The sequence below is a fragment of the Betta splendens genome, chromosome 21 (assembly GCF_900634795.4).
Source record: "Betta splendens chromosome 21, fBetSpl5.4, whole genome shotgun sequence".
In the NCBI taxonomy this organism is placed as follows: domain Eukaryota; kingdom Metazoa; phylum Chordata; class Actinopteri; order Anabantiformes; family Osphronemidae; genus Betta; species Betta splendens.
This window is the reverse complement of record NC_040899.1, coordinates 8,047,813-8,075,109: the sequence shown is the minus strand read 5'-3', so window position 1 is coordinate 8,075,109 and position 27,297 is coordinate 8,047,813. Positions and strand designations below refer to the sequence as shown.

The following is a 27,297-nucleotide window of genomic DNA, read 5'->3' as shown; positions in this document are numbered from 1 at the left end:
ACAAATGAGTGGGCGGGGCTACACAGCACCCGGCTCACCTGTTACCCAAACTGGCTGTGCGCGTCTCACAAGCCTGTCAATTCCGCGGTGTTTGCTGTGACACACACACAAACCTTAGTTTGCGACCACTAAACCACTACTTTGTGTTTATCGACACTTCTCTGCCTTCCAGGCCGCGCACAGTTGCTGACTGTCGGGGGAAATGGAACCTCTGCGGGGTGAGGCGAAGGATAATCCAGCGGCTTCGGCTAATCTTTTCTCCAGGACGTTCTTCTGGTGAGTAACGCGGTGTCTCGGTCCTCGAAATGTCATTTAACGGAGCGCTTTGAGTCAGTGTCACAGTGTGTGGCCGTGCAGTAGCTGCTATGCACCTTGGTTTGCATGAACACAACCCACACCGTCCCCTCATGGTCTGGAACCAGTCCCGCAGCAAGAGCAAGAGTCAGGGGCAGGAAAGGCTTGAGTAACGTGATCTTCACCAGTATTTGTAAAGTTATTAAACACGTGTGAACGAGAAGGTTTTTGTAAACATTGTTTTACCTGCTTAACATACTTTTAATGCACTTTATCTCCAGTTGGCTGAATCCCTTGTTCAGAACTGCCTACAAGAGAAGGTTGGAGGAGGACGACATGTACAGAGTCCTACCAGAGGATGCGTCTCAAAGACTTGGGGATGAACTCCAGTGGTAAGACATTAAATCTCTTTTACTTAATTTGTATTGTGGGTTTAAATGTATAAATTGTTTGTACAACAGTGTTAACCCCAACGCTCCCACTTGTTGCCCCACCCAAGCTACACCTCCTCTACTCCGCTCCAAATATGTAGAAGTGACTTTTGCCATTTCCTCTGGAAACCATTCATAGTTTCTTGGAAATCACCTGCAGTTTGTTATTTTGACTTGGTTAAAGATTACAGACTCACCCTGATTTTTCTTTCTCATTTCTCTGTGCTTTTCCAAGGTATTGGAATGAGGAAGTCCGAAAGGCTGCAACAGATCTGCGTCCACCAGAACTTACCAGAGTTCTTCTCCAGTGCTATTGGAGATCGTACCTAGTCATTGGCATCTACATCTTTATAGCGGTACAGTGGAAGCGTACAGTATGCACCGTGGAAAACCTGCATTGATAACTACTATATCAGCTTTACATTCACATTTCTATCAGGAGATCATCAAAGTTATCCAGCCAGTGCTACTTGCGAAGCTGATTGAGTATTTTGAGAGGCACAACCTCGTCGACTCGGCTGCCGTTCACGAGGCCTACGGCTTTGCTGCAGCCATCTGTCTGTCGACCGTCGGCCTGGCCACTCTTAACCACCTCTATTTCTACAACGTCCAGCGAGTGGGGATGAAGATACGAGTAGCCATGTGCCACATCATCTATCGGAAGGTCAGTCGTAGTAACTCGGCAATTAGCTGTAGCTGTAGTCCTGGTAAAATCTCAAAAGCTTCATGTGATGCTTTTGCTCTGTTAAGGCTCTGTGTCTGAACAGCAGAGCACTCGCCAAAACTACCACGGGACAAATTGTCAACCTTTTATCCAATGACGTCAACAAATTTGATGAGGTGACTATTTGAACATTTGACATATTCACTGTATGTGTTATGTACAGTACAGGAATGTGGACATTTTCTTGCAGGTAACCATGTTTTTGCACTTCTTGTGGGTTGCCCCCTTGCAAGCAGCAGCTGTCACGTTATTGTTGATCTGTGCAATTGGCCCTTCGTGCCTCGCGAGAATGGTCGTCTTCTTTCTGCTTTTGCCCATACAGATCATGTTTGGACGTTTGTTCTCCAGACTCAGGTTGGTGGCCGTAGCACATTTATCACCCTGTGCTATATAGTGAATAGAACGACCTCCATTCTGTTTTCCTCGTTTGTCGTTGTGCTTTTTCAGGGCAGGAACTGCCGTGTTAACAGATGACAGAATACGTACAATGAATGAAGTCATATCTGGCATTCGTGTTATCAAGATGTATGGGTGGGAGGAGCCTTTTGGTGCGTTGGTGGATGACATCAGAAGGTGGATTAGTCTTTGTAATGTTGGGATGATTTGAGATAAATATTAATCAGCTTTCATTAACAAAATGTTGTGTTATTGTGCAGATTGGAAATCTCTAAGATCATGAAGAGCTCTTATCTGCGCAGCCTGAACATGGCATCTTTCTTTGTGGCCAACAAGATCATCATCTTCATCACTGTCTGTGTGTATGTGCTGACAGGAAACAGGTTGTCTGCCAGCAGAGTGTTTATGGCTGTTTCCCTCTATGGGGCAGTCAGACTCACCATCACCCTCTTCTTTCCTCTTGCCATGGAAAAGATCTCAGAGACTCTCATCAGCATTAGGAGAATCAAAGTAAATGCGTCACAGAGAGAACCTGTATTTCTACTGTATATTGGTGGACTTTTGTGATTAAATGTTTAAACGCTCTCTTGTAAGAATTTTCTTCTGCTTGATGAAGTTGCTCCTCACCATCTGGGACTCCCTATGACAGAGAAGACAGACTGCATCGTGGAAATTCAGGATTTAATATGCTACTGGGATCAGGTAGGAAACTATGGGAAACCGTTTCACTGCGATATTTTGACTTGTTGAGTCTTAAACATAAAAACATGCATATCCTATACTGACTGTATAAAATGAGACTTTCTGCATAGTCAGCAAAACCTGGCCTTTTAGTACAGTTGTTTTTTTTTATACAGATACTGGAGGCTCCAACTCTACAGAATGTGTCATTCACAGTGCGGCCTGAGCAGCTGCTTGCAGTAATTGGACCTGTTGGTGCTGGAAAGGTCAGGTCTGTTTGCTAGTCAGATGAACACATTGTAAACCTGACCCGTCCAGGCTTGAGTAACTATAAATACTTCATATACTGAATTTATACTTCAATTTTACAGTATTACAGTGCAGATTCAACACTTTTAGTTTCTCATGAATAGGTGAATAAAACTTAAATTGCACTGAGGCTGTCTTTTTGACAAACACAATAAATACATTAATTGTGATGTGTAGATTATTATTATTATTATTATTATTATTATTACTATTATTATTTTAAGTACATAACATGCAGTTTTTAGATTTTTGCTTTATTTGATCTCTCTCCTCTTAGTCCTCGCTGCTCAGTGCCATCCTGGGAGATCTGAGTCAGGAAAGTGGTGTGGTCAAAGTCAAAGGAGAGCTGAGCTACACTTCTCAGGAGCCCTGGATTGTACCTGGTACGATTCGAAGCAACATCCTTTTTGGCAAAGAGCTCAATCCGCAGAAGTACAATAGAGTTCTAAGAGCCTGCGCCCTCAAAAGAGTGAGAATCAGAGGGAGACCTCTTAAAATGTGTAGTCCACGTGTTGCCACTTTGCAAATTTAGCATAAGCTGAGTTTAAATGTGTGTAAAAGTGGTGAAGTTGTGATTTGACCGTGTTCAGGACATGGACTTGTTACCCGGTGGTGACTTGGCAATGGTTGGGGACAAAGGGGCCAATCTCAGTGGGGGACAGAAGGCAAGAGTCAGCTTAGCCAGGTAAACCAAACAACTATCCAGCAATAGAAGGTTTTCTCTTGGTATTTTTAACCGTATTATGTGTGTTCTAGAGCAGTGTATCAGGATGCAGATATCTACTTACTGGATGACCCTCTGAGCGCTGTGGATGCTGAGGTGGGCAGACACCTCTTTGAAGAGTAAGTCTTGTTACCAGTGTCTGCTCAGAAACCCTAAGCCAAACAGTGTTCTATTAGAAACCCCTCATAATGTAAAATGCTCAGTATGTGTTCTGTTTATCCTAGGTGCATTTGTGGACTTCTGAAGAAGAAGCCCCGCATCCTTGTTACTCACCAACTACAGTATCTGAAGGCTGCAGACCAAATTGTTGTCCTGAAAGAGGTGCATGTCTGTTTATTTCCTCTGTTTGCTGTTCTGCACCTGTTAAGCCTGAAACTTTGGCATAATTCTTGTGTTGTGTCTGTTTTTGCGTCATTCTCCTTTTTTTCCTTCTACATCAGGGCCAGATGGTGGCACTGGGAACCTTTAATGAGCTGCAGGGCTCTGGGCTAGACTTCACCTCCCTGCTTGAGGAGAAGGAAGTCCAGGAGGAGAGACTCTGCGCCACCCCCGTCCCTGGAATTGTGTCCCGCTTCCATCACACTCTCTCCAACAGCTCTCTGTCGTCCGTGTCCTCCCCTTCGTCCTCTCTGCACTCTCTGATTGAGCAAGCAGAGCCACTTGCAGGTGTAGGTGTTTCTATGTGAGTCATATTGACTATAAGGAGCACAACAGCTCTAATCAGGTCTTAAATATACATGAATTGCATCATCATCGTAGGCAAAGCCTGTTGTGCTTCCCTGCAGCCACTAGAGAGCAGGAGATACCCACCTTTTCCTTAAGACTCTCAGCAGTCAGATTTGAAGTATTGCTGGATGAGTGGCATTGACACTAGTGTCTATCTGTAGGTAGTGCAGCCGGCAGAGGTGGAAAGCCGCTCAGAGGGAAACGTCGGCCTACGTATGTATATGAAGTATTTCAAGGCAGGCGCTAACTTCCTGGTCCTCTTCATTCTTTTTTTTCTCAATGCCATAGCACATGTAAGTTTATCTTCCAAATGGATTTATTGTGTGTTTTGTGTTAGTTTAGCTTTAATGCTATCTGGTAATGTGGAATTTAAAAAGCAGAAAAACTGATATTTCCCTTTGTGTTTGCCCTTTTTCCTGTTTAGATAACGTTTGTTCTTCAGGACTGGTGGCTGGCTTGCTGGTGAGATTTTGTTTCTTTTGTACCCCGTGGAAAAAAAGGTTGCTTTAAAAAAAGAGTGAGAATAACAGGGTTTGTAAGGCAAATATGGCATATTTTGTCAGACTGGAAGTGGTTGATGATTTCATATAACGCAACTGAACCGGATTGTTTTTCCTGGCATTCTCTGTCACTTGTTGAAACTGACCTTGTGCTTCAGGAACGGGGGAATGTGTTTTTATGATCCCTTCATGTTGCTGCTTTCTTTCTTTGTTGTGTTTATTTGTCCTTGTGGATTTTTGTTTCTTTTGTGGCTGACTTCCAGGGCCTCTGAACAGAAGCACATCAATGTGACAGAGCACCTCAATGGCAGCTTCCCTCAACAGCTGGACCTTGACCTGTACCTAGGTGTTTACGCAGGTGAAGCTCACTGAGCGCACATTGCAGTTTGTGTACGTTTGAGGCTCTGAATACCCCAGCTATTCAATGAACAGATCCACACTTCTTTGGCTGTGGCCCAAGGCCTTCAAGGCCCACTGTATGTGCACATGGGCCTCAGCTGTACAGGGAGATAGCAGCTCCTTTCTTGTTTGCTGCTGCCCTGATTGTCTTCCTGTGACTCTGACTCTTTTCACTCTTTAAGGCTTTGTATCCACAGTGATAAATTAGCATTTGAGACTAAAACAAGCGTAATTGAAGTGAAAATAAAATTAGATGATTCCCATAGTTTTGGTAACGTAGTCTGAATGTTGTTGTTTTAAATGTGTAGATATAGTAGAACGGGCACAAAAAGAACTGTTTTCTGTGCATTTCTCAGGTTTAACAGCCGCCTCAGTTCTGTTTGGCTTCCTCCGCAGCCTCGTCTTTTTTAACGTCCTGGTGAGCTCAGCCCAAACGCTACACACCAGCATGTTTAATGCCGTACTCCGGACCCCCATACGCTTCTTCACTATCAATCCAATTGGTAAGTGACTCATTTATGTACTTATAAGTTCTTGTCTGAAGAAATGGTCAATTTTCAGCATGACCGATGATGTACAGCAAATATGAGATGATAAGACGCCAGCATTCAGTTGGAGCCTGTGTAGAAGTTATTGTACTAAAACTCACCACTAGAGAGCAGCCTGTTACTTAATTTTTTTTTATTTATTTTTGGTTACTTTACAAATATCAATAATATTGCACTTTATAGTTAATAGTAATTTTTCCTATTTTGAAAAAAGTATTATGTTTCAAAATTTAAATTGTCAAATTAAATAAAATTCAAACATTTTTTAAAACAAAAATTAAACATAAGATGTATGTATTAATATTAAAATGCTTATTACATTTGTGAGGACCTAGAATAAATTACTGTTAAATGTTTAAACGAATTTGAACTATATTATAAACATTTATTTAGTAAGTCACTTCATATTGAGGTTTACTGTATAAAACATGAAGAAGATGCTGTTTGTTAGTGGAATCAAGTGTATAATGTTTAATATCTGAAAATGTGATATAATACCAGTTAAAATGTGTTTAAAAATTAATAAAGGCAGTCCTATCTGTTCTTTTTGTGGTACCAAACAAAAAAGCAAACAATCATGTTGAATAAATTCTGTTTGCGCTCGGCGTTGAACGGCGTTGTATTGACTGTAGAGCTGTGCAAATACAGACATGTTTGTCTTGTGCGCTGTATCAGAAATCTTCAATAATCTTATTAGCTTTGTCGGCTGTGGCTACTTGGTCAGTGAGGGAGTACATGGACGTGATATTAAACGTAAGCAAACACTGCAGATACGTCTGACTTTACTCTGAGGTTTTTATTCAAGCATGTTAAAACTGTTAATTATTCTAAATTTGTTTAAATAATGAATTTGCTCGTCTGATGTATCTTGTCTAATTCTGTGATATTAATTAAAAACCGTTTTGTAATTACACTATGTGCAGTTATGTTACTTCAATCTATCATTCGTATCCAAAGTCAACTGTCAAGTGGCCCACTTTGATAACTTTTAATTTTTCTGCAGCATTGTTCAACTGTCAGCGGATAATTACTCAGGCTAATCTCCTCATAGTGACATGCATGTACAACACAATCAGCCCGGGTGGGAATTCTCAACAAGAAGGGAACTTGTATCTGTATAATGAGTCATAATAAGCCGCTAATACACGTCTAAATTTGATTTGAGGGTGTTCAGGTGCTTGTGGTTTCAACTGGCATTAGACATGGGTGTAGTGACAAAGCTGCGCAAAAGTGTGTGTGCTTCAAACACTGCAGGTCTTAATCTTGGGCTTTTGTTTTTCCTGCTGCTGTTCTGTTACATATTGGACTACCTGACGGCTTATCTGGGTGTGCCTTGCTTGGCAGGCTACACACAGGAGGAGAACAAACACTTTGAATAATGTAATAATCTGTTTAATAGCGGCGCAGCAAAGGAGAAGCTTAACAGCCTCTGCTATCTGATTGCTGTTGTGCTGCTATCAGTAACCATTGTATGACCAGTCCAGTCATTATGGCTTGGCCTCTGCGCTGTGACAACACTGGATTTATTGACAGTCGTCTCAGACAGTGCGCTGCTTATGTCCTGCAATGGTTACTTAAGAATGAACTTGACCTTATTCTACTTATTAAATGTGAAGAAGTTTTACTTTCTTGTTTCTGTTTTTTTTTCTTTTCATTCGCTTAAGTCCAACTTTATAAAGAAATACAGACGAAGCTGTTGGCAGAGCTGCCGTTTTCCTATTTGTCATGTTTTTGATGAATCTTTCACTTTGTACACAACCTGTCATCTCCATCGCGGCTGCCTCCAACGTACACCGGGGTCTCGTCGTGAGTCTGGGTAATTTGTAACATCGGGTTGTTAAGGACTTGACAGCTGTTTACACGTGTAAGCGATAGGTAGGTGTACTGCTACTTAACACGGCTAGTGTTTGATAGCTGTCCTCAGAGTTAAAGGTTACCATTTCAAGCATCGCTGCACAAAGGTTGTATTTGTTATTCCTGGGATTGTGGGTTTATAACAATTGAGTACAGCGATGGTGAATCACGATTGATGGAGAGGCATTGTAGCTTGTTCTGTATCAGCTATTGAATGCCTCCGCGCTGTTTCTGCGTTATCTTTTGTGCTCACTGGAGATTTCCAAGTTGGGGCGTTTGATGATTAAAACCTTTATATTTTCTAACAATACTATTTTATACATTATATGATAGCTAGATGATTTTGATACAGTGCCACTACAGTCTGCTGTGTCTTTTGTTATGTGAATTTATATAACTTAATATATTCATGTTCAATTTTAGCAGTATGTACAGTCTTATTACAGCTGTTCATCCAAATGTGATCCAGTTAGAGCAGCACAGACAGTGGTGGATGTGTTGAGCTGATGTTGATCCCTGTAATTTAGTGTCATTGAGTGGGCTAATCCCCTCAGAGACTGCAGGCCAGGGCTTTGGCTCATCAGCACAGTCAAGGAGTGGAGTTTCAGTCAACACACACACACACACACACACACCTCTACCATCCCCCTTTCACATCGACATAGTGGGCCATCTCAGTGTAGGGTGTCACTCAATTGCTGTTGACGCAGGGAACTTTAGATCTTCTGTAGTCAGTGATGTGACATTCTAATTGTGTCTACAGAAGCAATGTTTTTAATGTCTGTATTTCAGGTCTGGGATGCAAGAGTGTTAGGAGAGAAGTGAAGGAAGTACTGCAGAGAGGATGATGATATCGAAGTGTGTAAATTGAATGTGGAGATGGAGCCGTGTGTGTGTGCAGTATGGCTGATAGGGCTCCCCCTCGCTCGGCACTTCCACTATTTAATTGCATGAAAGGGAAGGAGAGGAGATTGCAGGAGCCTGGCGGTGTGAGCGAAGAGAATGGATTTAGAATGTATTAGTATTGGCAGCAAGGCGCCGGCGGTGGGAGGCTGCCCCAGGCCGCTGGTCCCTTCATGGAAGTACAGGTGAGCTGTGCCACCTCCAGCCTTGGCAGCCCCCTCCCCGGTATTCCTTCATTATCACACTTGCCTCACTGAAAGGCCCCTCCAACTGCACTGGGGCCCACACATGGAGCGACTCTGAGTTGCAGCCTTATCTTGATGTTTACAGGGAACAGCGATTTGCCACACGCCCTGCTCCAGCCGGACCCCACTGTTCCACTTCTTTAAGTCTGATTGGGGGCCCTGCTCACCTAATATCTCCACCTAAGAGGCCACCTTAGTTGGGAGGGCTTGATATTTCCTGAGCCTTAAAAAGTGGTGCAAATCACCCCTGGAGTCTCAAACCATGAGAAATTGTTTGATACTAATGCTGCTGATATCCTGAAACGTCTATACCCCTCTTTACACAATAGGTGATATTGTTGACAACCACCCATAGTGATTGAAGCCATTGTCCCATGCCGATCTTACCTCATAGGCATTTCCATGCAGCGAACGTCTTTGTGTAACTACATCACTGTAATGTATCCTCTCCACGGAGCAGGATCTTTACTTCATCCCCTCTGAAACTCATTGCTCTCGTTAACCGAGCTGCTTGTCAAACAGCTGATAGCTGTCTGATGTTCCCTGCTCTAACACCCTCCAACCATCGTATGATGTAACCCGGAGAAACCTATCCTTTTCTCATTGGCATTGTTTGTCAGATATGCATGAATTTGGGTCATCTATGGCTTAGACAGTAACATTACATAAAATATTATTGGATCTTCCACAAACACAGTTTGACAAGTCCTCCCCCCATTCACACACTAAAGCTGTGATATTTTTCACTAGTATAGTCAGAGCTATACCCCCTTTGCTTGAACCCTCCCCTCAGGATGTCTGTATGCTAAAGGGGCACTCACACTGTGAATAAGATTAGTCTGCCTCCAAGTGTACAACATGCTTATGCCACTTGACTTTGAATCAGTGCTGATTTGGAGCATTGCTGGGTTGTTGCGGGGAATAATGCTCTGGCTGGGTTTATGCAATGGCTGTTATGGGGAGCCTGGCCTCGTCTGCATGCATGTTTTTAGGCGGGAGCGGTATTTTGGATAAAGCTGTAAGCTGCTTACGGCCGTGGAGAGAGGTGATTACAGGGCCCACCTCTAAAGGACTGACTGGGAGGCTAGGAGGCAACTTTTAGGTCAGTGGTGCCATAGCCTCGCGCCGCCTCGCCTCCAGACCGCCACGCCGCCGCGCGGTGCCTACACGCCGCTCGTCTCGGTGCCGCACCAAGTCCAACCCTGTTTCATGGCCTGTTCTCAGAGTCTAGATAAACTCATCTGCATGCTTGCGTGGTTAGTTTTACTCTATCAAGGCTCGTACCCTAAATGTGTGAGCGCGGCTTTATTTGCATTCTCCTCCAGACAGATTGAATTGTTTGCTTAAGTACGGCACAGAATGCGATGACCCAATGTTCAAGGCAAACAGACGGGAAACGCACACCTCAGAGAACACGCGAGTCAGTCATCGCTTCCTGTCGCCTTTTTAAATGCAGCCCAGTTTCACAAGTGGAGGTACTGGCACCGCTTTCAGTCTAGAGGCTTCCTTCAGAGATGCCCTTTCTGTTTTGTTTGCCTTTTGGTAGTTGAGTGTGGGGACTGGCTGCGCTGACCCTGCAGTAAACAGTGTGTGAACGCAGCTGGAGAGCAATCTTATGTGCTATGGGATCAAAATGGGAGCACAAAGTCACTAAAAGACTGACAATGAAGGGCTGCCACTGCACCTGCAGAGCACCAGCCACAAGAATGAACACCTGAGCAGATTGCAGGCAACTCAATTAACGTCACTGACACTGCCAGTCAGAACATAAAGGCAGGTACACAGCTTCTGTTGCCCTTTTGTCTCCAAACAAAAGGTTCCCCTGCGCATTCAGCCAGGAGTAAGGCCGCCTTTATGAAATGCTGGATAAATAATGATTCATTGTTTAATCTAGATAGGCCTGTGTTTTTCATCCCCTATCGCACCAAACGTATAAGCTGTGTTGAATTAAATTAGATGGAACATTGGTGACAGTCGCTTCATATAAAGAGACGAAGGACATTGTTCAACAGTGTTTGTCTTTTGAAATAGAAGAATTCTGAGTGCAGATTCAGTGATTTATACTTGTTTAATTTATTTGTATGAATCTGATTCTAGGAATGTTGAATAAATGAAATTCCTCCCTCAAATGTGGCACAATGATTATATTGTGAATGTGTGATTATATTGCACACAAATCTTCTGATCTTGTGTAATCTGTTTTCCTTTGTCGTGTTTATTTTTCCAGGAAGAATCCTCAACAGGTTTTCGAAGGACATCGGTTACCTGGACTCTCTGCTCCCATGGACGTTTGTGGACTTTATCCAGGTGAGTCTCACCTCGGCAGGTTTGGTGGCTGGCGATGCAGCATGGGGAGGCCATTTCATGCCTGGGTAAACCTGCTTTGTGGCCCGGGTCCCCTAATCTGGAAACAATTACTGTAGGATTACCCGCCAGAGCGGCCCAGCGCCTGCACAGATTTAATAAAAGTGAGCACATAGGCCGAGGGCGTGGCTCCCTCAGTGTGGCACAACAGAAGCGGTATCTTCAGAGAATGAGTATAGAGACTGAGCGAGTGATTGGGGGAGAGAAAGGTACCAAGAGGAAATAAAGGCTACGGGATGATGGGTCAGATATGGAGGAAAACACTGGGGAGGCCAGGAGGGGTGATGTGTTGAGTGGAGGAGGAGCAGCAGGCTTATAACGTGGCTGCAGGAGTGGAGCTGGAAGTAGAGTCGAGGGGGGAAGGGGACAGGTCAGATGGAACCAATCCAGAAGGGGACTTCACCTAATTCACCTAATGCTCCACAACCTTCCAGGCCTCGTAGCCAAGGGCCACCCTGGTGCATAACCAGGGTTAGGTTACCAAATGCCACCCTGCCACAGTGACAGCCATCTCCCACGAAAGCCTGCGGAGATGAGCCAGCTCATGCACCTAGTTCCACAAAGAAGGAAATGTTCGCTGCACAATTCGAGGTAGAGGAGCAGGCGTGGCTCCTTGGTTCGGGCCGAAGAATAGAACAAAGGCGCGCTGAAAACGAATCCCCCCTCCACAATGCCTGAGTGATGTTTGTGGCAGATACCCATCTCACAGTAGACAAAAGACATCTTAAATGCTGAAAGCACAAAAGATCATACGCACAAAAGCTTTTTGTCTGCTAGAGTTCCCCTCATTTTGATAATAAGGTGAATAATGGCTGGAGTAAAATAATAACTTTGTAGAAGGCCCATAAGGTCCATCAGCAAACAGTGAAAGTAGACTAGGTCATGGCTGAAAACGAGCTTGTGTCCCTGTACTTCATCCATGACCTGCCCCGTCCCCCATAATGAATTATCACCTTATTGTCAGGAAAACCAAAACACAGCACTAAAGCAACGTCTGCTTTATCCTCCTGCGTCGCTGTGATGAATAACACATAATGACAGAAGAGCAAGTTGTGTCAAAACCAGACTAAAATATCCAATTTCAACGTTGTTTCTGTCGGACTTTTTGTGCCGCCTGAACTAGGAGGTGATTGTAGCAGTGGACAAAGGTGGCATCCTTTGGACAATGCACTTTTGTTTGCGCTGCTTTTTGCTCTTGTTTGCAGGTGTCTTTCATGCAGCAGGCTTTAATGCTTTCAGGAAGGACGATTTTCACTCTTTTTATCAAAGTATTAAGCGTGCAGAAAAGCTGCTGATCCCGACTATTGTTGCTCATTCACGGAGGGACATTTCCCCACAGTCATTGTTTAAATGGTTGTCGGGGGGAATAAAGTGAAACTTCATAAACAATGCCCTAACTGGTTTATCTCTCTCTATGGGGAGAGCCTGCCTCTGTGTGGGGATTTGCACAGGAGCCTCCTCCTTTATGTTGGAGTAAGCACTTTACAGCCCCTCAGCACTGCCCCCGTATCCACCTAACAAGGGGATTCCCTGAAGCCGGGGGAACCTGGTTACACCCCAGAGCCCTATTTTTTGACAGGTCTCATTTAGTGGTAATTTAGTATATTGGGGCGAAGGCTCTTTCTCTCACCCCCTTTTCCCCCTTGTCAATTAAAAACACCTCGGGCTTTTGGGATTGTCAGCTTTTGTGTGGACTTGACCTTTAAATCCTGGGTTGCCTCTATTTTCACAGAGGGAGCAGGGGAGGTTGGCAAAACAATAAGGGGTGAGGACAGGGGTCTCTCAGTGGAGGATTTTGTGTAAAGGCTCTTGACCAAGTCACACCACTAACTGTGAGGTCCATGGCTATATTCATAGGTCTTCCTAACCATCCACACACATTCAGCTTGTCTGGATGCTTTTAATCATGCACCAGCTTACGGTTGCTTCCACTTTGGTGCAACTTGCCTTGTTGATGTCACATGAACCTGTAACTTCAGCAGAGAACTCCCTAAAGATGTCCAACACGAAACAGGGAGAGTAGTAGAAAGAAGAAGGGACTGTAGTAACAAACCCATCAAAGCTACACAAACACTGAGCAAAGATGGCCATTGTCTAAAAACACTGGCGGGGGAACGTTGTGTGACTCTATATTGTGGCACATTGTGTGTCAGGCCTTCTCAGAGGCTTTGTGGGATATGAGAACTGCTGACGTAACGGTGAGTGCTGTGGGATGGGATTTCACTGGCTTTCTCTGCCGGTGACAGAGGACGTGAAGAATGCACTAGCTCCAGGCGCTACAGGTTTGTCTGAGACACAAGGAGATGATCCTGTGTAGAAACATATACAGTAGGCTGCGCCATAAATTCCCTCTGACCATTGTTTTATGACAGAGCGATTGTCCTTCTGTAAAAGGTAAAAGGTACATGAAACTGAATCGCGAGAAAGCTATAAAGTTGTTGCATTCACTTATTTATCAGATCCCAGAACTTCATGGTCAACATCAGCCAGCAGAGTGTTTGAGGTCCCCCATGATGCTGCAGTTCAGCTCTGACTCTGATGAACAGGCCCGGTCTGGGAACTGGCCTTTGCGCCTTGAAACTCTCATAACAAAGTCTAAATCTCATTCAAAATCTCGCCTCCTGTCAATATGATAAAGACAATGAATCCTGTGAGTGGATTTTGTAGCTGCAACTTGCTTTTTTTTTTTTTTTTTTTTTTTTGCTTCTTTGAAAAAGTTTTTGTGTTGTTATATAGAGAAGGAGAAAGGAGCAAAGACCGAATGTATTTGCCAGACACTAGTGATTTATAGGAGAGAGAGAGGGAAAGCGAGAGCGCACCAGAGGCCGCATTTCAAAGCCTTTCTCTTATTTCCAAAATGGGGTTGGAAATCAGCAGCTTGACTGAGCCCAAATAAGTGACTTCTTTTACCTTTTCACGGCACACAAAGGCCTAATCCTAGGACTACTTGAGCCACCAATGTAGACAGCGACTGAGACCACCACAGTATGTGTCAGACCCTCCTCACCACACACAAAACACATTGACTGCAGCTTTATGAAGTGAAAATAGCCCAGAAAGGAAAAATGTGAAGGAGGTGTCCACAGTCATTTCTTCCAAAGAAAAGCCAGAGCATCTGGGCATTTATTGCTAAAATAAAGCCCAAAGACACAGTAGAATGGATTGGGTCACTTCTATTGTTCCAGATCCCAAGTAAAACAGCCCTGTTTTGTTTCAGTACCACTGACCCTTGAAGCTTATTGTGCTGTTCTGTCACACAAAGTGTGGAGCAGGAACAAATTCCAGCAATGACAGAGGAGTTCTCAGTAAAGGAATTCTCCTTACCCGGCGTTCTCCTCGCTTCCTGTTTTGTTTGCACGTTTTTTCCCAGTGGCAAATAATGCACACTGTCAGTAAATAAAGGGAGGATGAAAAGGGGCTTGTAAAAGCTCGCTGATTCCCCATGTCCGGAGGGATGTTTAATTAAAGGGAAGTGTTTATTTTTTGCTGCCGAACAACAGTCGCTATCATTACCCAACACAAATATAGCAATTAACTTCAATTTTCTACATGTATTTGGACATCAAAGAGCTGATAGAATCATTGAGAAAATAAAGCAATTAGGGTCAGCAGTGATCTGAATGGTCTTTGGACACAGCAGTGTGCCCAGTTAGCTTGAATGACTGAATCACATGCGTGCGGTAGCTTTCTTTTCTTGCTAAAGAGCAATTAGCGGTAATTCTTTATTTAAACTGTTTGTATACAAAACCTTTCATCCTTTTATCCACTTTTATGTACAGCGGGATGTGGCTTTGGGAGTTTTCTGTTCCTGTGTGGTTTGGTGGGCGATATCGACGCGGCGCACGCTGGTGCGATGGCTTATCGGAGTCATCTGTGTGTAGTGTGGGCGGGGGCCGCGGCGTTCCTGATGCTGACACGATAAGCGGCAGACCGGGCAAATGGATCGCATCAAACGGGGGCGGTGGCGACAGCTGGCCCTGGGGAGCAGGAGGAGGCAGGGCTCCTATCTAATGGTTCCTGTTGCCCCTCTGTCGCCTCACATGACCCCCGCCGCCAGATAAGCGGCCCGGCTCGGACCCCGGCGGCCCGGGCCGCAATGATCCCAATTAGAATTCAAATGAGCCAACGAGCAAACGTGGCCGAGCGGTGTCGCGTGCGTCGCCAAGTCGGCGGGAGAGCGAAAACAGTGTAGATGATAAGACTTTGTTCAGTTAATATTTGATCGCCTCAAGGGAAGGATGAACAACATGCAGTAATGGCCCGGGTGCCACCATCTCACTTTGCAGTCTAGCAGCCTTCCATCAAGGCTAAGATTGAAACTTATGTACTGTGAAATTCTCTGGATCAGTTGTGCTCTGTAGCTTCCACTCTCTGTTTGATTGTGTGGGCTCCACTATGGCAATGGTTAGACTAGTAATACCCTCTTATCTGAACTGCAAATGGAATTGAGTGGCTTTTCATCATAAAACTACACTGAAAGTGATCATGCTTAAATGTGTGCTTAAGTGGAAGATAACATCCGTAATTAAGGTGCTAAATTAAATTTTCATCTCTCTGGGCTAGTCTGAGACCACTGAAGGTAACAGTACGATCCTAATCTCCATGTCTGAGGATTCATCTCTAAGGATGTCTCTAATTTCAGGGTGTGAGGTTTCAATTTTATCATCTACCAATTGAATATAAAATATGTAACACGGTATATCCTTCAGTTAAGACGCAATGATCTCACACACATCCGGTAGTGGAACCAGTATTCCCTTAATAGCAGTACTACTTAAATAAGCAAAGTTCTCATGTTTAAAAGTCCACATTTATTTATCTATGTTGTACAGTAAGTATCTCACAGTTGTACTTTCTAGCTCTAGCTCTGACTGCATATACAGTGCGCTAGGTATTTGTAGTCACAGTAGTATGTAACCACAGGGCAGGTGTGGGTTCTTTGGTGTTGTCACTGCCTCCCATCCTGTTTGGGCAGCTCTGGTATCCTGGTGTAGATGTGTCACGGAGCCATTAACACGGGTGATGAGTCACTGTGTTGTTGAGGCGCTGTGTGGTTTGAGTGCGATGTATCAGACATCCACAGTGTGGTTCCCAGAGATCTCTGCCAGTCACTGTGGCCATGGCTGTTGGCTGGCTCCTCTGCCAGGGAGGCTTACAGGCCAGAAGTGTTGAAGGGGAAGCCCAGGGGAGCCGGGGATAAGAGCTGCACTGGCCAAGTGGTAAAATCTCACCTGCTACTAAGTGAGAATTAGCGCTCTGGTCGTTTTTCTTTCACGCTGTGAGTCACATAACCTCAGTCCCACAACCTGCTGTTACCTTAGTGTGTGTCCATCGTGGTCTCACACAAACGCAGCTGAAAGAGTTTCTCTTGTTGATCCTTAGGAAGCGGGCCTCGCTGCCACACAGGAGGATTGGGCCCTGTTTCACTCGGTGTATGTTGTGCTCACGCCTCTGCTTCTGTTGCAGGTATTTCTCCAGGTCGTTGGGGTGGTCGCAGTGGCCGCTCTCGTCATTCCCTGGATCCTGATTCTCCTTTTCCCACTTCTCACGGTCTTCCTGTTCCTACGACGCTACTTCCTGCAGACGTCCAGGGACATCAAGCGCCTGGAGGCCACAAGTAATTGTTTTTAGTGGGTGTGTGGGGTGGGCTTGTCTGTTTTGTGCCAGAGACAAAGGCAGACCACAGGAATGCTAATCGACCATTGAGGGAAGCTATGATCATTAGCATAAAGGCTAAAGGTGGCGATGGCCCATGGATCGGCCACACGCAGTTTCCCCGAGAGGCGGCAGTTCACGACATCACTTACAAAGGAAAAAATAGCAAGTGGGCACAACAAGGTCATTTTAGGCTCTAGTTTATCTACCTTATTGTATGCTGTGAGAATACAAGCATATTGGTTTCATCGCTGTGGTGAAAAAGATTTTATTAAAAAAAAAATTTTACTTTTGTATGGGTTCTGTAAAAATAACAATAAGAAAAAAAAGACCCATTTTCTCCTCAGGTACATTTTTAATTTGAGTTTCTCATGTGGACGGCTCAAACACCCATGTGTAATACATTATAATAGTCTAAAAATGTGAGGTAGAGGCAGTTAGAATTTTACACAAAGCTCATATCATGGTTCTAAATGTATAACTGATTTTACATATATATATATATATATATATATATATATATATATATATATATATATATATATATATATAGATATATATATATATATATATATATATATATATATATATATATATATATATAGTAATCTATATATCTATATATTATATATATATATATATATATATATATATATATATTATATATATATATTATATATATATTTAGTCGAATGTTACACTTGTGTTCTGGGTATTTTTTTTATGTTTTAGCTCGAAGTCCCGTCTTCTCCCACCTTTCAGTCTCTCTTCAGGGCCTGAGCACCATCCGCGCCTTCAGGGTTCAGCAGAGGTTTCAGCACATGTTTGATGAATATCAGGATCGTCACTCAGGTGAAAGGAAAATTATGTTTACGGCTAAAAGCCCCGCAATCAGCATTATCATTTGCATTAATTTGTTAGTTTTCATCCACATGTAGATCTTAGTGACTGTTTTGCCTGTTATTTCTCAACAGAGGCCTGGTTCTTATTCCTGACGACTTCTCGCTGGTTTGCTGTGCGCCTGGATGGGATCTGTTCTGTTTTCATCACCATTGCTGCCTTTGGCTGTCTGTACTTCCGAGATGGTACAGTAGTGTATGGGTTCTGCGTGTTGGACATTACTGGCGATGACTTGAATGTGTGACTTTAGCGTGTGTTGGCATTTTCTTGTGTTATCACAGGGTTGCAGCCAGGTGCAGTGGGTCTGACTCTGTCCTATGCTGTTACACTCACAGACATGTTCCAGTGGGGTGTCAGACAGAGTGCAGAGATCGAGAACATGGTGAGAACCCTTACCTTTTAGTGAACAGTGAGTCTTTGGTTGGGCATCGTCTTATGAATCAGTAGGTTATTTAAAGTGATCATGAGATAAGATCTTATTGTTTTAGATGACATCAGTGGAGAGAGTGGTTGAGTATGCAGAGCTGGAGAAAGAGGCACCTTTGGAGACAGACCGACAGCCTCCGCACGATTGGCCCAACACAGGCTCCATCATCTTTGACAGAGTCAACTTCTCTTACAGTGCCAGGGAGCCATTGGTCCTAAAGAACCTCAGTGTTGTGATCACACCCGGAGAAAAGGTCCTTGTCTTTATTCCCACCTGCGCTTGCTTACTGGTGTGCACACTCCATGACCTGGATTGATATGCAGCTAGTGTAGAAGGTGTGGCGTGATTCTTTTTTATGTGGTATTATTTTCAAATCAATTATTAAAGGGGACACCATATTGTGCTGCTGAATCTTGGGGACTATACCATTTGTGATTCATGGAATACATATCATGTAATTAAGACTGTTCAAGTGGATCCATTTGTTCCCAATTTGCATTTTGAGCTACCTAACAGTGACAACTGTTTATTCACTATAAAGGAGAGAAGAGGCCAGGAGAGAGGGCTGAGGGAAGGGAGCGAGCACGGCAGAGGGAGATGGTCGGGGATGATTGGAACTGTGTTTAATGCGGGGGGTGTATTTTGCATGGCTATGGTTGGCCAGGGCAGCTGATTTCACATTGGATGGGTTGATAAGTGTAGAGGCCCTGGCTCTGACAGCCCATGGGAGGGATCTCTACTGCGTGCCATGGGGGTTAAAGGCTTTGTGCATCCTAACAATTCCCCAGACACGCTTTTAATAGGAAGGCTGTATTCCCTCTGTTTGGCACTAGAGTAATACCCTTAATACAATCACAAGATCATGCAATTTACCCAACACCCTTTTTTCCTAAATAATATTTAGATGTTGATTAATTGTTTTCTTGAGTGTAAGTGAGATAAAAAGTAAAAGTGAGTAGAGTTTCCTTTTACAGTTTAAAGACGAAGCTGAGCTCTATTAATGCAATATGAGACAACAGATACATTCTTAATTAGCAAATAGTTTAAGGTGACATTTGTTTGGGAAGTTCTGTACAACAGTGTGCAGGTTGGGGTTAGTGGACAGGACTAGCAGTCAGTGCTGGGTTGACGACCGTTTAATTACTGTATTATTTATTCTTGTGTTTCAAATACAAAGACAGATGTGACCTTTGTAAAAGTGAGCACATAAGGTCTGGGAGTGGGTTTTTCATCCAAATTATCCATGTTATGAGGCACACATTAGTTCTTTGTTTAGACAGGGGATTACAAAGAGCACAGCTTGCATAACAAAGGGTCGCCCATTAGCTGTGTGGTGGCATATGACAGGCCTATGTGTTGGCAGCGGTAGTTTGCCTCGTGGTTGCCATTGCTGAACCTGTTCCTATTCACTGAGTTAAGAGTGAATCTGTTAGTAACATACTGTGAGCAGTGTGTATTAGACCAGTCATGCCATGTGTTGGTCGCGTTCATCTCTGTGCTCCATGAGATTTAATAAGCTCATCTTGACATCCAGATTTTAAATGCACATTAGTACAAAGCTGGGTGATGTTAAAGCCAGTAAAACTCTTAAAATGGCTGTTAATTGTGTCAAACTACAGTTGTAATGAGTAACCCTAAATTAGCATCCTACACACACTGGCATGTGCAGCAGGGGAAGGGGTTGCACGATGAAAATGGCACTAACAGACCTTTAAATAGCCGCCTTGGATCATGCACTTGCAAAAAGTCCCACAGAAAATGATACACTTCATATTATGATTGTCTGGTTCACCTGATGATTCGATGTAGTTTTAAAATAAAGAAGCTGATAAAAATAACGTAAAGCCATGTTAGTACCTGTAACCAGGACATTATCACTGGCATGTTGCATTCCAATAGCCAGTTTAGTAAAGTGGCAGGGTTTTGCAGAGTTACAGGTCTAATCTCATCTCTCCGCTGCAGGTTGGCATTGTTGGACGGACTGGTGCTGGCAAAAGCTCCCTGATCTCAGCTTTGTTCCGTCTGGCAGAACCTGAGGGAAGAATAGTCATTGATGGTGTTCTGACGTCTACAATTGGTCTTCACACCCTTCGCCAGAAAATGTCCAGCATCCCACAGGTGCTGTATTAGGAGCACAGTCGTGACATATGCAAAGTCAATAATTAAAAAGTCCCAGTCTTGTCCTGTGTATCCTGATTTAAAGCTGCTGGACTCCTGAAAAGCTTGTGCGATTCCTCGTGATTGAGAAATGTCAAAAATGTCAGATGAACACTGGTATCATTCATGCGCTGGCCTTTTTTTATGCGCCTGGCTTTTAAAAGGCTGAAACAAGTGAGGAGAATTAGACTCGTCACTCGGGATTTCTGAAAGTGAGACAAACGGATGCCTTGAGACAGTTTAACTTTATTTCCGCTTGTTGAAACTGATACGGCATTAAGAAAATGCCAGCCTGCGGGTGAGTGTCAGCAGAGTGGAGGGAGGGGAGAAGACTCCCACGGCCTGTGCTGTGAAGAGAGCAGTTCCCCATCCCTGACAGAGGATTAGCCCTCTACCCCCCAAACATGGGAAAGCTGCTTAGAAGAAGTCTCCCCCATCCTCACAGTCAGAGTCCCCTTGTACACCGTCACTTAGCCCAAGTCTTAAACATTTCTAGGGTGAAGCCAAGATGCCCAAAAACAGTTTCATTAATGCTTTTCTGTGGATTTGATAGGTTCCTGGCAATGCTACTACTTCAGATAAAGTTTAACTTCTTAGTCCAAACTAGTTTGAGATGGATGTGATGCGTGTTTGATGTGATTTTGTTTACTCTTTCTGTCTCTCCTAGAGGGAGAGACTTGCACAAAGTGGCAGGTTGCGAGTCAGAACTTTAGGCGCGCGCCCATGCGTAACGCGTGCTAGATGGCATTTTCCTGACACCAAACCTCACCCGGCGCTCAGAGGAGGAGCCGCTCTCTACTGCGCTTTTAGTTTTACAAACTTATATATAGAGCAGCGTCTGGATTCACACACATCCGTCTGAACACCCTTTTATTCGGCTGCGAGACGTCAGAGATAAATTGATGTTCACTGAGCTGTTCACATGGAAAAATCTTCAGTTTGATATTTATACTGTACAGTACATTGACAGTGAGAAGATTAACTATTTGCCAAGCACAGATTTGATTATGATAATGCATAGAGCATTAAAAAAAAAGATCCATTTCATTTTCTATTGACGTCTCAGGGATGACTTAGTAAAAATGAGTTCTGTAGCAAACAGAGGGCTTAGATTTGGTAGAGCACATAATCGGTCTATGGAAAGCTGTGCTTGAAAGCGGGTTTTCTCACCTAGTATTGAATACTCAATTAAAATGTGTCACCGAACTCGTTTGAATTGGGACTTCAGCTGGCCTAATGACAAGGCGGTATTTTGGTGACAGAGGTAAAAGCTTATTGAAAGTAAGGAGGTGGAACGTTTCCTTGGCACAGGCGGCGCTCGAGTCCTGAAAGCTTTGTTTCCCCGGAGGAAAACTCAGCAGTTCACTCTCGGCCTTCTGTCCTTCACGACGGCTCGTTTGACTCGTTGTTTAGTACTGGAGGCGTGCGTAAACCTGGGAGCCCCTACGGTGCCGGCTGGATGTTCCTTCACCACCGTGTAACCGCCACAGAGCACAGATCAAGGTGTGGATAGTGAGTCACATTCAGACCAGTAGTTCTGTGGCTTTAACACAGGACACTCAGCCTTTTAGACCCTTTTTGTGCGCTTCACGTTTACTCCTGCTCCAATCTCGCAGAACGTCTCCTATCTTGATTCGAGGTCAGATTCATATCTTGAGTAAGCTGGAGTTCTCTCATTATCCTGGCTGTTATGAGAGCACAATGGAAGCCTATCTGTTTTTCTCACGGACGGCCGCCTGCTTGTGTGCGTCACGTCCACAGCTTTTCCAGTTTCCGCCGCAGCAACAGACACGATCGTGTACTCGGTGTCGGTTTAACCATTTGTGTGTCATAAATCCAGTGTTGTGTTTCAAAGGGGAAAGCCCAGTTGCGTTTGTTCACTGATGCAGACATGATGCCATATGAAACCCTTATCTGCAGTAGCTCTGTATCACGAGAGGCAAGACGGTCTCAATATAATGACCTGAGAGTGCCAGTAAGTGTTCAGTAAATCACTTCCACAGCGGAGCAGGATTTATGAATAAATATCTGACCGACACGAGGAGTTGCCGGCTTGCTCCTGTTTATCGGGTTTACCACAAACTGAGTGGCATGTTGGAACAGTGCCTGTGGACCTGGCGGACTCTCGCCTCTGCACTGTAATAAAGAGCTTTATTCACTCACTTAAAGACGGCTGTGCGGGTGAACCTTGATACAGGTCTGTGGCTCACCGTAAATACATATCTTGGACACCCTGGCTGTCTGAGATCTGAGGCCGAACTTCCACGAGGGCAGTCAGCTGATGAGATAACTGCTATTAACAGACACTTATTCCTGAAACGGCTGCTGTCCCGTAACGGAGCTCGGATGGGACCATTTGTGTCAAACGTTGAGATAACCTTGCGCGTCTATCGTCAATAAACATCACGGCGGACACTCAGGTTTCCCTAAGGAAAAAGATCAACCTATTGAAGCGTAGTTGGGCACAGCGCTGAATAGAGCTTCTGAGTGCAGCAAGCCCTTTGTGAACATCTTCCCCTCACACATTGGCTAGCTGCGCCCCGTAAAGCCCGTCTTAACCCTTTCATACGTATTCCCTCTTGTCATTGTCTTAACTGGCCACGGCCATCTCTTTCTATATCCATCTATCCACAGGACCCAGTTCTCTTCACGGGCACCATGAGGAAGAATCTGGACCCTTTCAGGCAGCACACAGATGAGGACCTGTGGAATGCACTCCAAGAGGTACTCCAGCGTGGCTCTGAATGATTCCCCCTGACCGGCCCAGGGGGGGATCCCTCTGTGCCCTTGTACAATGCTGCCATTCAGCCTCCCTGCTCGCCACAAGTCATGGGGGGAAATCCCATTAGGGCCATGGGGCCCAGCTCAATGTGCGGCTTGTAGCTGGGAACCATTGAAAGTGCTGGGGGAGATGTGTTTGGGCAGTCAGGCCAACCAGGATGAAGGCTCCCCCCACAGTGAAGGGCTTCAGCTCCTGGTCTTCCCTCTGAATGGGTTTGTTGGCCTGGATTAAAGCTAGAGGCTGGTCACAAGAGAGCACTGGCCAAGGTCATCGCTGGGCCTGGCCCTGCATTGTGCCAGGCAGTTAATGGGTGTGTTTGGATGGCTCTTTAAAGACATCCCCACAGGAAGCTTTTATTCGGGAGTAATGAAGGGTTGGGGCTCTGCTCTCCCTCTCTGCAGGTGCAGATGAAGGCCGCGGTGGAGGAGCTGCCCAATAAGCTGGAGACGGTGTTGACGGAGGCAGGCTCCAACCTCAGCATGGGTCAGAGGCAACTGGTGTGTTTGGCCAGGGCCGTCCTGCAGAAGAACCGCATCCTCATCATAGATGAGGCCACGGCCAATGTGGACCCAAGGTCAGGGGACACCTGAGTCCAAAGCATTGTAATCAGATCAACACCAGCGTTACTATTGGTAGCAATACATCAGCATAAATCATTCTTATATTTATCTGTTAGTTGGTAATTTGGCAAATTAACTTGTGTTTTTGCAAAGCCTTCTGCTTCACATACCTTTCTGCTGATGAGCCATTGTTGTGTGCTGAGTGAAATCCCTGCCCAAGGGCCTATAGGCAGAGAGCTTTTTGTGCTGAGGTGTTGTGTTCCCTTCTCCTTTTAGAACTGACAGCCTCATCCAGCAGACTATTCAGGACAAGTTTCAAGAGTGTACAGTCCTCACCATTGCTCACAGGCTCAACACTATTATTGACTGTGACAGAATACTGGTAAGTAATGACACAGTAAATTTCCATTCACCCAGTCGTTCACGTGAGGTCTCTGTCCTTCGGTAACCGGTAATAAAGAATTAGCGATATCCTTTCACACGCTTTGGGAAAACTTCCTTCATGAGCTGCCAAACATAAAACACACTCCGATTCGAGGCTACGCAAACCTCCCGTAGGTTTAAATTGCCTACTATTGAACAGCTGGGCTGATCTGTGCCCCGCAGCATCGCCTCTCCTTGAGCTCATGCTTGTGCCACTTGATCTTTGGCCCTTTCCTGCCACTGCCTGCAGAGGTGCCAATTACTGCCATTCGTGGCAGCATTTGCTAAGTGTCTATTGAGTGCAGCGCATGACCTGGTGTCTGCTCTGGCGCTGAGAGAAGCCAAGTGTCGCGCAGCGGCGACTGTTTCGCACCTACACCTGCGCTAAATGGCCCCAGACTGTCACACAGTCCAGGAAGAATTGACTGGGACCCACCTGAGGTTCAGCCTCCAAGCTGTGATTGTCTTCCAGGATACAGCCTCCACCTTCCAGTGTTCTGACTATGACAGCAGCTCCAGGAGCCAGTCTTTCAAACTCGACACCCCCTGGAACTGAGCTTTAGCGCTAACAAACTGCTCATTAAAGCTGCACGGGGATCGAGCTTGTTAAAATTTGTCTGTGTTATAATTGTAGTCTTTTTGCAGCTGCTTGAACCGACACTATTCTTTGTGTGGCTTACATGGCATGCGATGACAGAGATGATGGTCATTTTCTAGAGCGTCTTAAAGATGTGATTGTTGGATTTGACTAAGGACCGCCCCTAAGCCCGTGAAATGCTGGGATAAATACATGGATAAATCCCTGATCTGCAGTCTGTCAGAGTCAGCGTGGTAGACTTTCACCCTGCGAACAGGTTACACTCATTGTCTGTGACCCTGTCGAGGAGGAACGGGCCCCAGTGTTTGCTGTTGCATGAGTCACGTAAAATAGACGGTTCAGAGGCGCAGAGAACTACTGTTTCCCCATTCATCTTCTGCTGTTTGCATGCATCACTCAGCAGCGAAAGAGCTGAAATTTCACTTTTCCCCCGTGGTAAAGTACACAAGCGGTGGCGCGCGCACACACCCAGCATTGTGTGCATGATTGCAGGTCCTGGATGCTGGCAGCGTCCAGGAGTATGACGAGCCATATGTGCTGCTCCAGAACCGCCGCGGGCTCTTCTACCAGATGGTCCAGCAGACGGGCGAAGCCGAGGCTGCCTCGCTGCTGCGCGCAGCCAAACAGGTGACCACACCCACGTTCGTCTCAGGACGGGGCGATCTTTAAATAAGCGTCCAGCCGCGCTCGCTAATCCCAGACTCTGCCTTTAACTCCAGACTCCATTGCTCACCTTCAAAATAATACAGCTAAGGCAGCAGGACATGTGCATAAGCCTGACAATGCAAAGACTCTTGATTACCATTTTAATTTAAAGTGCCTACTAGGAGCGTTGCGACACCATAACATTAATTTCAAGAAAGAAATTGTGCCTTTGTAGATTGACATCATCTGATTTTAATCGGAGAAACTCTGTGTATAATCTTTTTCTTCATAATGTAATTTTCAGATCATTTTAGAGATGATTCCAGAAAAGCAGCTTTCTTTGCACCATATCTATTTTGAAATATTGAGTTTAACTTCATCGCAATTCAGGGTAAACTTTCTATGGGGATTACTGTAATAGAGAATGTCCACATTTTTTCCCTGTGAAATTCATTTGTGATGTATTTCCCCTTCAGACACTCTAAAGATAAGAGCCAGCTATTCATTGTTCAATTCCATTTTGTGTGCATCTGTCTGGGACTACAGATACCATATTGCAACTTCAAACAGGTCTTTGTGAAATAAGAAAAAGTAGGCATCATTTCATTTTCTCTCTGTCCCTGGCACAAATTTATCAGTGGAACTGTATCTTCTCAGCCAGAGGAGTGAAATGAGTAAAATACTGATTTCAAAGACTCAGCACACTGTTGTATTATGCGGTGTCGTCTTCCCCGGCACACTGGCGGATTGGTACCGACATTGTTGGAGCCCTTACGTTTTGCTTTCTTTATTGTAGTGTCTTCTCCTTTTCCATTCTCCTTCCCGTGTGATCAGATTACTGCGGCGTCCACATCTGTCGAGCCCCACTTATTAAATACTGAAATGCTCCACATGTTTGTATAGTTGTCAGTCAAGGTTTAAATGCATTCAATGATCTGATATCAACCTCGAGCCGCTCTGTCCAGTGTGAATGAGGATCCCTGAGTGGGCAGGTTTTCTGTAACCACCTGTTTTAAACTGCTTTGCCTCTTGTTCACAAACTTTACGCTTTTGAAACCGCTGGTCTGCCGGATATAAAGAAATCAGGCGTTTTAAGTAAATTTCCCGAGCTGGCGTCGCACATCCGAGCTCAGAAGCTGCTGTTGGAGAAAATTAACTGAAGGAAAACAAATAATTTCAGTGATAATATCTGATATTTCCTCCCTTGAATGTCGTCTTTAAGGCTAAGTAAGCCACTTTTGCATGCTCCAGCAGACGACAAATCCCTTCAGCCAGCTCTGACTGGATCTGTCATAAATTGCACCGTAACAGATCGTAGCTCAGATTGGACTGTGTGCTCGCGTTTTTTGTGACACTGCTTCCCCTGATACGCTTTCAGGTTCACGCAAACAAAACGCGGGCGACAGACGCCCGCTGTGCCAAGGACATCTGTGTCATCTTTGAGACGTCTCTCTGACAGTGTGGAGAGCTTCTGTGGCCCCTGTGCTTTCCGTCACTGACCGAATCCTGTATGAAATGAAAGTGGTTCCTCCAGTGTACACAAAGGCTTCAGACTCCCAGCCTAACACACTCTGCGCTACACTTGACTGGTGCACTTCTTTAGCCTGGAATAGAGAAAAGGAACGCATCCGAGACGGGCTCTGCCTTTATTGATAGCACATCACTACCCAGCTGGTTATTGATTACACTGTGCTGTATTTATGTATGTGAGCTGTGGCCTCTTGGCCTCTTGAGTCCAGCGCTGGTGCAAACAGAGTTCAGAGGTTTGACACTAGTGTCCTGGTGTAATACATTATGGGTGGATTGCATTACTCTTTTAAAGCAAAAGAAAACACTTGATGACTTTTTATTATTTGCAAAATGCTTGACAGTGTCAACCAAAGAGGAGACGAAAGCAATTATTGTTTCTTAATCAAGCTATAGATTCCTCGTAATTGCACTTGAACAGTCTTCCTGCATATTGACTGCATCTGTCTCATCTCTGGTCAGAAAATCACTTTAATGTATTTACAGTGTCATTGTGTCACATGTGTGAATAAATGTGTCCTCACA

General features: G+C 44.7%; 1 protein-coding gene across 16 annotated transcripts; it reads left to right on the top strand.

Moving 5' to 3' along the window:
- Nucleotides 1-18: 18 nt before the first annotated feature.
- LOC114847414 (ATP-binding cassette sub-family C member 4-like) lies at nt 19-27,297 on the top strand. Of its 16 annotated transcripts, none has more exons than XM_055505160.1 (31): nt 21-276; nt 576-686; nt 961-1,081; nt 1,165-1,389; nt 1,476-1,565; nt 1,772-1,803; nt 1,897-2,022; nt 2,106-2,355; nt 2,440-2,547; nt 2,703-2,792; nt 3,113-3,304; nt 3,426-3,520; nt 3,592-3,678; nt 3,784-3,880; nt 4,000-4,231; nt 4,451-4,578; nt 4,710-4,747; nt 5,049-5,143; nt 5,541-5,687; nt 10,962-11,041; nt 16,565-16,715; nt 17,486-17,605; nt 17,728-17,838; nt 17,935-18,035; nt 18,142-18,333; nt 20,043-20,198; nt 22,872-22,961; nt 23,421-23,593; nt 23,856-23,961; nt 25,093-25,227; nt 26,624-27,297. In XM_055505160.1, the coding sequence occupies exons 1-31, from the start codon at nt 203-205 to the stop codon at nt 26,699-26,701; spliced, it is 3,831 nt and encodes a 1,276-aa protein (XP_055361135.1). In that variant the 5' UTR covers nt 21-202; the 3' UTR covers nt 26,702-27,297. The 16 variants fall into 16 exon arrangements, 14 of the variants coding, with proteins under 14 accessions (XP_055361139.1, XP_055361140.1, XP_055361137.1 ...); XM_055505159.1 differs by having other exon boundaries at nt 1,640-1,803; nt 4,451-4,521; XM_055505157.1 differs by having other exon boundaries at nt 1,640-1,803; nt 17,516-17,605.